Source organism: Geotrypetes seraphini, chromosome 6, assembly GCF_902459505.1.
Source record: "Geotrypetes seraphini chromosome 6, aGeoSer1.1, whole genome shotgun sequence".
In the NCBI taxonomy this organism is placed as follows: domain Eukaryota; kingdom Metazoa; phylum Chordata; class Amphibia; order Gymnophiona; family Dermophiidae; genus Geotrypetes; species Geotrypetes seraphini.
This window is the reverse complement of record NC_047089.1, coordinates 189,912,387-189,924,832: the sequence shown is the minus strand read 5'-3', so window position 1 is coordinate 189,924,832 and position 12,446 is coordinate 189,912,387. Positions and strand designations below refer to the sequence as shown.

At 39.8% G+C, this 12,446-nt stretch overlaps 1 protein-coding gene across 1 annotated transcript in view; it reads right to left on the bottom strand.

The window, feature by feature from the left end:
- Window positions 1–439: 439 nt before the first annotated feature.
- The window catches only part of TET3 (tet methylcytosine dioxygenase 3), a 360,566-nt gene continuing 348,559 nt past the window's right edge, over window positions 440–12,446 (bottom strand). The window contains 1 exon segment of the mRNA XM_033950022.1: window positions 440–9,248. Within this exon segment, the coding sequence (XP_033805913.1) occupies window positions 7,462–9,248 (1,787 nt within the window). The 3' untranslated portion in view covers window positions 440–7,461.

The following is a 12,446-nucleotide window of genomic DNA, read 5'->3' as shown; positions in this document are numbered from 1 at the left end:
ACCCTGTCCTGGAGGAGCACCAGGCCAATTGGGTTTTCAGGCTAGCCCTAATGAATATGCATGAGAGAGATTTGCATATAATGGAAGTGACAGGCATGCAAATCTCCTCCATGCACATTCATTAGGGCTAGCCTGAAAACCCGATTGGCCTGGTGCTCCTCCAGGACAGGGTTGGGAACCACTGGTTTATAGAATTGTGCTAAGTGCCGTGTTTTAGGTGTTTATGTAGAATTTAACCCTAATTGGATAATGCCGAGTTGACACATGATCACTTAAGAGTCTCCTACCTAGGAGATACTAAGGGCTCTTTTTACAAAGCCACGTTAGCAGTTTAACGTGCATAATAGCGTGCGCTAATTTTCCGGCTGCACTAGCCACTACCGCCTCCTCTTGAGCAGGCGGTAGTTTTTCAGCTAGCGCGGGAGTTAGTGCGCGCTAAAAAGTTGCGTGCGATAAAGCTGCTAACGCGGCTTCGTAAAAGAAGCCCTAAGTGACCTCATGTTAATTCCTAGCAAGTATTGCACACTAATGACTACATTAGTGTAGATAAAAAAAACCCTTAAAAATATCAGTGTTAGATTTACAGTTAACGTGTTAAAATTCACATTAATTCCAAATCTTGACGCCCTTTAGTAAAGAAGCCTCTAAGCTGAACCTTACTGTATGTAATCTGGAGATTTAAAATGTCTTACTGGCACTGAAAACACTTTCAGCAGGAAAATTAGTAAGTTTGTTTTAGAAATATCATATATTTTAACATCCACTCTTGCAAATATTCAAATGCATTGAATTGGTTGGATTTAGCTCATGTCTTTTTCAGTTGTAGCTCAAGGCTAGTTACATTCAGGTACGGGATCTGCACTTATACCATACAGTAAAAAAAAAAAAAAAAAAATTATTACTACACTGATCACATTAAGGGCAATTCTATAATTTGGCACCTTGGTCTGGGTGTCCCAATGCCAGGCGCTTAGCACCAATTCAAAAATAACATCTTGGTGCCAAGATTTCATTCCAGGATACTAATCTTAAGTTGGTACTGGTGTGCCCTCTTTTGCCATGTCAATGGCAGGTGTAAGCTGGCCGACCTAGGTGCATCAAGTGACATGCCTAGTTTTTATTCCATCCTGTGGCCCTCCCACACTATGCCCATGTGTACACCCCCTTGCAATTAGGCACTAACTTATAGAATAGCACCTAGTGCACAGAAGAGCCTTTGACACACGTAGGAGCTCCTATCTCTAGGCATTACCTTATTACAATTACTCCCATAGTGTTTTACTTGACTTCCTTGACAAAGCAATTGTTATTCACTTATAAGGAACATTACTTCTAAGCACTCTTTAAGGTGCCAAGCCTTTCCTCGGGGCATTTCCATAAGTCCTCATGCCTTGCCAACAGTGTGTGTTTTCCCCCAGGTTGCCTAAAAGAGGGAGTATGGCCAGCGTGTTAGCAGCAAGCCTAGCCGGCTCTGTGACAGTACTGTGGTGTGACATCCAGCTCTGCACCTACTGCCTCAGGCCATAAACAGATGCTCCTGCCAGCTTTCGGCAATCCGTGATCTGCTATATAGACCTACATGTTTGCATACAGGAAGGCAGACTCCCCAAAACAAGGGTAAATAAAACCAGAACTGTGCTAAGCTTGGTTTCATTAAGCCCAGGAGGAGTGAAGGATGGATACAGGTCATAAAAATCTAGGAAAACCTGGGATTGGCTCAGATAACCATGAAGGAATCGAAGGGGATCATTGCTAGCAAAACCAAGACATTCCAGCAGTCAGGCTTTTGACTGGTTTGGGGAATCTGGAATGGTTACTATAGCCACTATAGGGTTATACAAGAGGAGGTGAAGCAGAGCACAATGAACCTAATATCTGCAATGAATATAGTTGCGAACTCTATGTGCTTCTTGCCTCACTTCTCAGCATAAGGCCAACTTTTGGAAAGCACTACAAAAGACTGAAAACCCTGATATCAGCTATGGGCATCCCCAGAGCGTACTGATAACATTGTTTTCCTGCCAAAGATGTCCTTTAAGAGCCAAATAAGAAATCATAACCAGTTTATGTGATAGATAAAGCTCAAAAAAAGCAGCTGACATGAACTGTTCTCACCATACAGCGCTATGGGGATAGTATGAAATACCAATACAAAATGGGAGGAAACAGGATAGTAGAAAGAGTTAATTTAGCTATCAGAAAAAATGCACTGAAGGGCTGTCACTAACCAAAAGGGAAGAGAAGCAGATACATATATAAAATATGGCAACAGTTCATTGCATTTTCTTAACTTCCCAGGAGTTCAGCTTTACTATGGACAGACTTTTTTTTTTAAGTGAGATCTTGCTAAGTACAAAACATTTAAAAATATATCCTTCCCCTCTATTTTGGGTCTCTCTGGTATTTTACTTTCAGAATAAAATAGAATATATTTTTAAGTTGAAAAATAAAATCAGAAGAAAACATGATAGTGATTCTGCTACCTTCTCCCAAGTCAAGTGACCCAGCTCGTGTTTTTGCCTTATTATATGTATGGATTCGTAGCTCTGATTTTCCGACTGATTTCACCTAAGAAATCAGAACTACAAATCCATACATGCAGTGAGGCAAAAAACCAAGAATGGATACCTTTAAGAGACAACTAAAGCAGCCCAAAAAAGAGACAGAAAACCTAGAAAATTCTGGAACCCCATCCACCACCCCACCACCAGATATACAGTATATATTTTTGTTTTCCTGTTTCTGAGACTTTCCCTTTAATAAGCCACATGCGAGTCTTTTCCTTAATACAGTAGCTATGTGCCTCCTGGCCTCTTTGTAAACCTTTTCTGTCACAAAACTTGGAAATGTAGTACTCTGCTTCATGCTGCTCAGTGTTTAATGCTCAACCATAACAGCTTTTCACAGCAAGAAAAAAGAAACATTAGAAATCAAAACTCAACCATGATCCTCACAAAGGTAAACTTGATCAGACCAGCAGAGAAAGAAGAAAATTCAGCAGCAAGGTTAGTGAGCTGTGCATAGTTTTTGCTAAGTCTGAAGCATGCTAATTTTGAATGACTAAGATTTGAGGTAGTTTACATGTAGTGTAAATAATTTTGTTTTGAACAATGCATCTGTACTTCTCTTTTTCTTCCCAAATGCTTTTATGCATAACACTCGTAAGATTAGCCTTATTGGGTCAAACCACTGGTCCATCAAGCCAAGTAGCCCGTTCTCATGGTGGCCAATCCAGGTCCCTAGTAACTGGCCAAAACCCAAAGAGTAGCAACATTCCATGTTACCGATCCAGGGCAAGCCGTGGCTTCCCCCGGGTCTTCCTCAATAACAGACTGCTTCCGATGCACCAACCTGGGTGATAATGCACAGAGGATCATGGGAACATCTATAGAAACTTTTGCTGTTCTGAAGGGACACTATCAAATGCATGACCAGCCATTTCCTCTGTGGCTTACAGGTCTGAGGACTGGTGTCATCAAAAGATTTATCTGTATGGGCTTCCAACAAGTCTGATAATACGATTTTTAATATATGCAGCACTGGAGCCCATCACATACTTTTCCAATCAAATGGATAGGTCAAAAGTCTGAACAAAAGTGCCTCTCTTAAACCACTGTAGTAGCAGCAGCTGCCCTCCCTCTGTGCTACCCTGTCTGGCCAACTGGATAACAAAACTGGACCTATGTTGTGGAGCCAGCCTTCACACCTGCCTTTCTGCAGATGAAGCTTGACCTGCGATGAAGAAGGAAGGGGAACCACACTTCTAAACTTTAATATTTCAAAAATTGCATTGAAATAACAGACAAATGAACATATTGTCATCCCTAGATGAGCAAATTATGAAATTAAGCTGAATTTGCTCTGCCTCATTTTTCCAGCAATGCAAAATGGGGGGACATACGCTTCTAAGTGAGGGACCTTTTATAAAGCTGTTATCAATCTATCACAGCTATTGACTTTTAACCTCATTCCGATAAGTCTCGTGTGGTCCTGTAGAATTCACTGAGATAAGACTTGGAAAATTAGGACTAAATTCAAAACTTGAAACCGAATTAGACTGTCGATATACAGTTAATTATCAATTGTCACCTTCTCTCAGTACCCCTAAAAAATGACAGATTTTTTTTTTACTCTTTTGTGCATAGAAATAAAGACTAAATTAAAAAAAAAAAAATATATATATATATATAATTTAAGGTAATACATTTTTATAGGCCTGATTTAATTTATTTCTTGGCTAGTTTTCAGGAGTTAACATTCCCTCCGGATGAAACAGAGTGAGCAGGTCAGAGCAAGAGAGGACAATGATGCACAATTTCAGTGAATCACATTCTTCTGTGGAAACTTGTAATGTAGAGCTGGGTTTCCTCTAAGCTGTGTGGGAGTCCACTAGCAACCCTTCCACAGTTTGACTGTGTGAGGCAGACATACTACAAGACTCCCTGGCTGTGTGATTCACACTGCATGAGGACTGCAACATTACCTTGCTATTAGAATACAGGTGGCAAACTCCTGCTCAGCTGAGGGAACACTGGATTGCAAAACCTTTGTGGCTCCTTTAGTCCTAGGAAAATTGGGTTCGTTGACCCATTCATTAGGCCAGCATACATCTATACAAAGATAATGGTTCACATGATAGATGTGACTGCTGTAAAAGCTGTGGCAATCCTTAGTGATAGCTAACATACGAGTCCAAGTGCAACAAGACCTAAGCAGAAGTACTGATGCAATAGTCAAAAGGAAGTACGTCATTTCAAAACAAAACTGTAGTTTCACTTTTCCTCAAAAAACTAGAAAAATTAGCATGCTTTACTATAGCTTGTTGGACTATGAAGTTCAGCGGCATTCCTATAAATTCATTAATTTGAATAATTCTAAGACCTGATATACTCCTGGACAAATTATCTTACAGAAAAGTAAAATTTTACAAGTACAGTGGTAGAGAGGACAGTGAAAACCTGTTAAAATATTCTGCCATTATTTACAGCTCTCCCTCAGTAATCTGTTTTCAAACATACTGCGCATGATTTATCAAAGTCTTCTTCCCACAGATGAAAAATGAGCCAAAGTCTTTTGATAAATCTATGCCTATACTGTTTTCATTCAGGTGAAAGTGCTTCCAGAAAAAGAGGGGAAAAGAAAACCTTTCACTATTTACAGATAAAAGCAGGTCACGTACATTTGCAGGATAGTTACAGGGATCTTGGTTGTTCTTCTGTGCCAGTGTTCTGGCAAGAAGATCACAGTAAAATGACAGAGACATTAATTCACAGCTCTCTTAAAGGCACAGGAGAGTGCAGTTGACTTAAATGCTCATCCAATTTGGGTTGCTTTTCTTTGTTTCCATTTGTTTTAAAACTAATAATAATTTTTTAAAAATCCATTTGCATCACAGTGCTGCTGTGTGTTATTTTAAAGGACCCACTATGTCATTGAGGCCAGATGAGTGCCATATGTGATACACACCTGCCTTCTAACATCCAGTTCTCAATGACTTAATGTAATGTTCTTTAGGGGTAAAGCAAATCTGATTGATTGTTGTTTTCATTCAAATCCTGGAAATCTGCAAAAGTCTTAATTTGTGCATTTCCAGTCCATGATGCCATCAGTGACCAAAACGGTGGGGTGATGGGGTCATGGACTGGCTCACAGATTGCCTTACCCAAGAGGACAAGGGATTGCATTTCACCAGAAACCAAAAGCACCTCTTGCAGTGGAAGTTAGAGCTGCCATATTTCATCTCACTACAATCTCATTTTTATAGGGTGGCATTTCTGCCGTGGCGAGGCCCTTAAGAGACTTTACAGTACTGCTGGGTTCTGTTTTTAGGCTAGCAACTTTTTGATGAAAACAGTTGTTTTGTTTTTCAGTTGAAAAGCACCAATGTGCCGCAGTCATTGTTCAACATACGACATAGGAAATGGCACCACATAAGAAACCTGTGTTGTTGTTTTCTAACATTTGCATCTGAAACTCTTGTTGCATGCACCATGTATAAGAGTGGAGGAACAAGTCAAAACAGGATTCACGAGTCACTCTTGTAGTTCAGTCTACTGGGACACTTCAGTGCATAGCTGCCCAAGGAGGATGCCCCAGGAGACTGACAGCACCAGACAGAGCAACAGTGATGTACACAGAGGGAAATTTGAGCTATTCACAGTTTTGCTTTGCGTTAAAGATACAGTAGCCCTTTTTTTGTCGTGATTTTGCCCTGCTGTGGGCAGAGATATTTGCTGCCATAACATTCAGCATCAGCCTTGTCTTTTCCACTATAAAATAATACTGTAAAGAGGGGTTAATCTACTGTAGAAGCACCCAGCTAGCATGCGCCTCCCAAAAAGGGTTTTGCTAACCAACTCCAGTCATCTATTTTGCTATCCTGTGATTGTTTGCCTCACGTGGATTATGTTAACTTAAAAATCTCTCAGCAGATGGACACCACAAAAGCCTGGCTGATTCTCTCTATCTTTAAAGCTGTCTTCTGTAAAGCACTTCTAATGGTTCCCTGTTAATAGAAAACTTATGGATAAGAAAGCTGGATGGGGTGAAAGGCTTGCTTTTATCTCTCTCTTCTTGGGGGCAGGAGTGGATAGAGGGAGGTAGGAGCACTCTATCAAGACAATAAACAGGGCAAAAACCAGGAAGAGAAGTGGAGAAGGTCAAGTGACCTATGACCCCATGTCAGAATACTGCTGGGGGAGGAAATAAACATCCCAGCCTGGTTCTGAAGAGCCCTGTGTGACTGCATTACTGCTACAACCTAATACACAGATACCATCAGGCTGAAACACACATTAGGTGTACTTTATGGAAATACAGCTTGTAGAAATCAAGTATCTGCAGAGAGAAAAGAATCTTCTGCTAAAACTCATGGATTTCTTGGAGAATCAATTTTTCTACATCTTATTCAAAAGGGATACTGTATCTATACATGATTTATCTTTCGGATGCACAATATGCACATTATTTAATTACAAATAAGATGTAAAAGCGTTTCCAAATTACTTTAAAGAACATGTTCGGGTGGGTTCCAAGCTAAGATTCATGCCAGCTTATAATGACCTGTACAGAATTCGCTGGTATTCTTCTTTCATTTTTTATATATCTCTCTCTTTTTATATACATATATCAGTTTCATTGTTGTTATAAAAAAAAATCCAATAAATACATATTTAAATGTAATTAAAAACCTTTCATCTGTGAAAGGATGCTATAAATTTCTTTCCATTTTTTTTGATGTACAAGGATTGATTTTAAAAAAATGCAGAGATATAAATATTAGGTTACTGAAAAACCTTATCAGCAAATAGTTTGTTTTGTTTTCCTCGAAGTGCAGTTGTAGAAGATTTGCACTTGAGTAGAATTTCCTCTACATGCGTCGAAGGAAAGCACCACAATGCAGCACTGTACTCCAGTGCCACAGATACTGAGGTAAAACAGCCATATCCAGCTGTGTTAATCTCATATCCAGCGACTGTATGGCCCAGTTACCTTGGTATAGGCATAGGAGGACACAGTGGTAGAAGAATTAGTTGGAATGGCCACTGCTTGCCGTACAGGAACAGACTCTTTCTTCTCTTGATTTTGGGGCTCTAATGGAGTAGCACCTCCCCATTTACGCTTTTTCCCAAAGGGTTTGATGTCCGGTGGGAGTCCAAGTCTGGCTGCCTCTTCTTGCCTTGCTCTTGCTCGTTCTGCTAGCAGCTTCATCTTAGCTTCCCAAAGAGCCAAACCATGATTGGGCTGGTTTAGGTTCTTGTGTTGATAGAATACCAGAGAGATGCGCGCAGGATGACACCGGTTAGGTTTCTTCAGTGGAGTGGTAGCATGAAGCTCCCTCCTTGCACATTCAATCAAGATGGAGCCATGAGCTGGCGCCACAGCAACACCACCAATATTTTCATCCAGGAAGTTATGTTCACTGTCAGACCAAACCTCTTCTTCATCTTCCTTCACATTTTTTTCAGGCGAATCCTCCAGATCGTCATCCAAACTATAAGGATCCCATAGTTTTTCTTGATAACTCAAACCAGGTAAAAGTGGATTCTCATTTGCCTGAAAGGAGCTACACAATGTAGTGTCTGCTGTTGATACAGTGAATGAATTCCATGGTTTCCCGTGCAACCCAGGGCTAGGTATTGGAATTTGCTGCTCATTGATCTTAAGCGAATTCCACAGCTTGTTTTGGAACCCAGAGCTTCCCTTGTTGACAACTGAATTAAAACTCATTTGCCCAAGATTCCATGTCTTTTCCTGCAGGCTGGAGTTGGCTGACACAGGTAGAACTAAAGTGTTGTCATTCATTTTGCAAGAGCTCCAAACGGTTTCCATGAGATTTGCTTTATGCTGTGACAATTGTTCATCACCAGAAAATAAATTCCACTGTTTATCTTGCGAGCAAGATAACTTGGCAGGACTTGGATGTACAGAGAAGGAATTCACCAGTTTATCTTGCATGCTGCCATTTTCATTGGATGTAAACGGATCCCAAGAACCATTTGTAGTAGCCCTTTCAGAAGTTGACCCACTTCTTTTTGGTTTGTAGGATTCCCACAGGTGCTCTTGACTAGCATTGTGTGATGATGTGGATACCCCAGACAGATTAATAGTTGCATTTTGTACATTGCCAGTGGATCTCTGAAGAGGCTCTGCATGTGACAATGAGTCCACTGGCTCCTGTTTAACTGTTCGGTTAAAACAACTCATGTTTTGTGCAAATGGTGTGGTTTCCTTTGGGGGTGTTCTGTGAGACATGGATGCCGCATTCTGGCTTGCACACTCCTTAGGTTCTGGGAATGTAGTTTGGTAGAGGGGATCATTTGATACTGTATGTGATGTCTGCTCTGAGAACTCCGTATTCCGGTAACTGAGATTAGAGCTATCTGACGGGATCGGAACATCGGGTTTTTTCTCAAAGTTGCTGCTCAGCCACCCACTATTTCTCGAGTCTGTGGTACTGTAATTTAGAAACCGTGAGGGAAATGCATGATTGCTGGAAAAATTGTAATATCCAAATGAAGGAAGAGCAAATTTTGAATGGTACCCATTCATGGAAGGCAGACTAGGCTGTGCATAGTAGGAATGGTAAGAGTAAACACTGTTCATGCTGAAGGGATCCGAGGGCCTGCAGCTCCCCAGCACAGAGTAGCTTTCCACAACGGCATTACTACCATATTTGAAGTTGCTGTAGTGATTCTGAGGCTCCACCTTGATTGGTTGCTGGGGAAGTGGACTGTTCAGTGGCAGACCTGCATACAAAGTGCACAAGGGCATACTGTTACTACATGTTGTAAGTTGGCAAAACAAGTACTGCCCTTCTATCGAATATAAAGATTAGATTCAACTAAATGCAGCATCTTGTTTTCTGAGATGCCCTATGTCAATAGGTATGGATCAGGAAATAGGAAAATGTTTATGTTTTTGGATTTAGCTCATGTCTTTTCTTTCACACAATCAAATTGTCTTTTGTATAGAAATAATTTAGGAAAGCCATCATGAATAATCTATGCTACAATCCAGCTAGGATCCTAAGATTCATATCATTACAAAACATTTGCTAATGTTTTCACCAGATATTTATAGTAGAGACCTAAATGAAATTTGAACACTTTGGGGAGATACAGATATAAATTCCCATACACAACACCAGTTGTCCCCTGCCTCATGTCTTCTCCCACACTTCATAATTCCTTTCCAACTGCTGACCTCTGTTTAAGTACATAGGGTACATAATTCATAAGGATACTATATTCTCCTTAGAGCTTCAGCATAGGGGGGGGGGGGGCAATGACTTGCTCCAGTGAATAGTAAATAAGGAAATTAAACTGTATCTAAGCAGTCTGGACATGCACAGGACAAAATCTACTATATTGATTCTATTATTTAGGAACATGTATCCCCCAGGTTGCTTTGAGTTGTTTTTGTGATGACATGGGGTAATTTTATAACTGTGCAGATGAAGTAAGAAATATAACTGTAGTTTTATCTGTGTGGATTTTGCCAGTTTTCCATAGTGGAAAGTGTGCATGTGCTTCTGCTTTAAAATTTATGCCAGGAAAACTCTGCACTTATTTTACATTAAGGTGCACAGTTTTTCTGAGTTAAAATAGATGCATGCAGTCAAATTTTAAAAGTATGCACATAAGTGAAGACCTCCCCACATTCACGACCTTTTCAAACAACAGACAACCTTAAATATGTACAGGCTGTAAATGCTTAGGTTTACCCACGGTTTCAGGCAGGCATTTTTAACAGGTCATTTCTAGGCATAGGAGATAATTTTGGAAAGCATACAGCAAAACGGCACCTACTTCAATGTGATATGATAAAGTTTTTGCCCCCTCCTGTTTTCCCTTATTACAAATGTGTCACACTGAATGGTTTATGATTTTTAAACAAAGTGTAATACTATATTAGACAAAAGGAACCTGAATAAACATATAACACAAATTATTAAGCCATTTATTTAAGAAAGAGTTATTATCCAGCACACATATCACCCATGTGAAGAAGTAACTGCCCCATAAATGTTATAACTAGCAGCAACAATTGCATCCAAACACTTCCTATAATTTGATATCAGTCTTTCACATTGCTGTTGAGGAATCTTAGTCCACTCTTCTGTACAGAACTGCTTTAATTCAGACATATTTGTAGATTTTCATGCATGAACTGCTTCTTTCTGTCCTGCCACAACATCTCCATTGGGATCAAGTTAGGACTTTGACTAAGCCAATCCAAAGCTTTCATTTTGTTTCTCTTTAGCCAGTCAGATGTAGACTTGCCTTTGCCTTGCTGCATAAACCAATCATGCTTCAGCTTCAGCTTGTGGACAGATGACTGTACATTCTGCTTAAGAATTTTCTGGTACAGAGTAGAATTCATGGTTCCTTTATTAATAGCAAGTTTTTCAGGTCCTGACGCAGCCAGCCATCCCCACACCATCAAAATGCCACCACCAAGTTTGACTGTTGGTATGGAACCTGTGCTGTCTAGAAAGTTCCACTTTTGACTTGTCTGTCCATAGAATATTATCCAGAAAGGCTTGGGGATCATTCAATATGTTTTTGCAAAGGTGAAATGAGCAATAATGTTACTCTTGGATAACCAGCTATTTTCTTAGTCCTACTCTCCCATGAATCCATTTTTGTACAATATCTTACTTATTGTAGAGCCATGAACACTGACCTTAGCTGAAGTTAAAGAGGCCCACAGTTCTTTGGATGTTCTTCTGGGGCGTTATGATTTCCCAAATGAATTGTCACTATGCCCTTGGAGTAATTTTGGCAGGCCAGTGACTCCTGGAAAGATTAACATTCTTCCAGGTCTTCTGCATTTGGACAGAATGACTCTCACTGTGGTTTGGTGGAGTCTCAGAGCTTCAGAAATGGCTCTGTAGCCTTTTCCAAACGGATAGTTCAACAGCATTTTTAAAAATCTCTTCTGGAATTTGCTTCAATTGTGGCATAACCTTCTTGTAGAAACTTTGTGGTGACTACTTTACATGCATGGTAAGGGTTTAGATTCAACAAGCCTGGCTGTGTTCAATCAACTGAATGTAATTATCAATTAAATTTGGTCAACTGGTTGATTAACTAAGGAGACAGTTATTTTTTTTCACATGGGTGATAGGAGTGTTGGATAATGTTGTAACTTAAATAAATTATGCAATAATTTAACAGTGTGTTATGTGTTTACCCATGTTCTTTATCTAATATCATATTTTGTTTAACGATCAGAAACTATTCAGTATGTCAAATATGCAATAATAAGCAAAATCAGGAGAGGGTAGAAAATGTTCACATCGCTGTACATATAAGCATTCTCAGACGTGTACTCTAGATGCAGCAAAGAGAGTTACAAGTTTCATGTCATTGTTTCTCACTTGTACCAGGTGTTTCCTCTAAATAGTTAGACTGATCAGACACACAAATGGGTGACGACATCTGATGATGCCAGGACAGAACGACTGTAAAGTTCTTCTGAGCATGTATTCTTGTAACTGTCTCTGGTTAAAGCAGGATATACATATGGTAAACAAATAAAAGGTAGAGCGCAAAAACAACTTATAGGAAATTGGGAGAGAAAGTGAGAAAAAAATGCCATAGCAATGTGGGTGACTACAAAGCTCAGGGCTGCTTTGTTTATCTATAGTCTATCCATTGTTCAGGAGAATCCCATCTATAAAGAAAGATGTATTTTTAAAGCCTAAGAGGGCCATTTTCGATAGTGTATCTAAGTCTGATTTGGACATCTTGAGAAATGTGTCCAAAAATCAGGAGGTGAAAACGCCCATTTTTGAAACAGCAAGACATCTTTTTTTTTTTTTTTTTTTCAAAAATTGCCTATCTAGATGTCTTGGCCCTTAGGTCATTCAACTTTGTCGGCTATTTACAAAAAGAAAAGCATCCAAGTTCAAAACATCCAAAACCAAGCCATTTGGATGT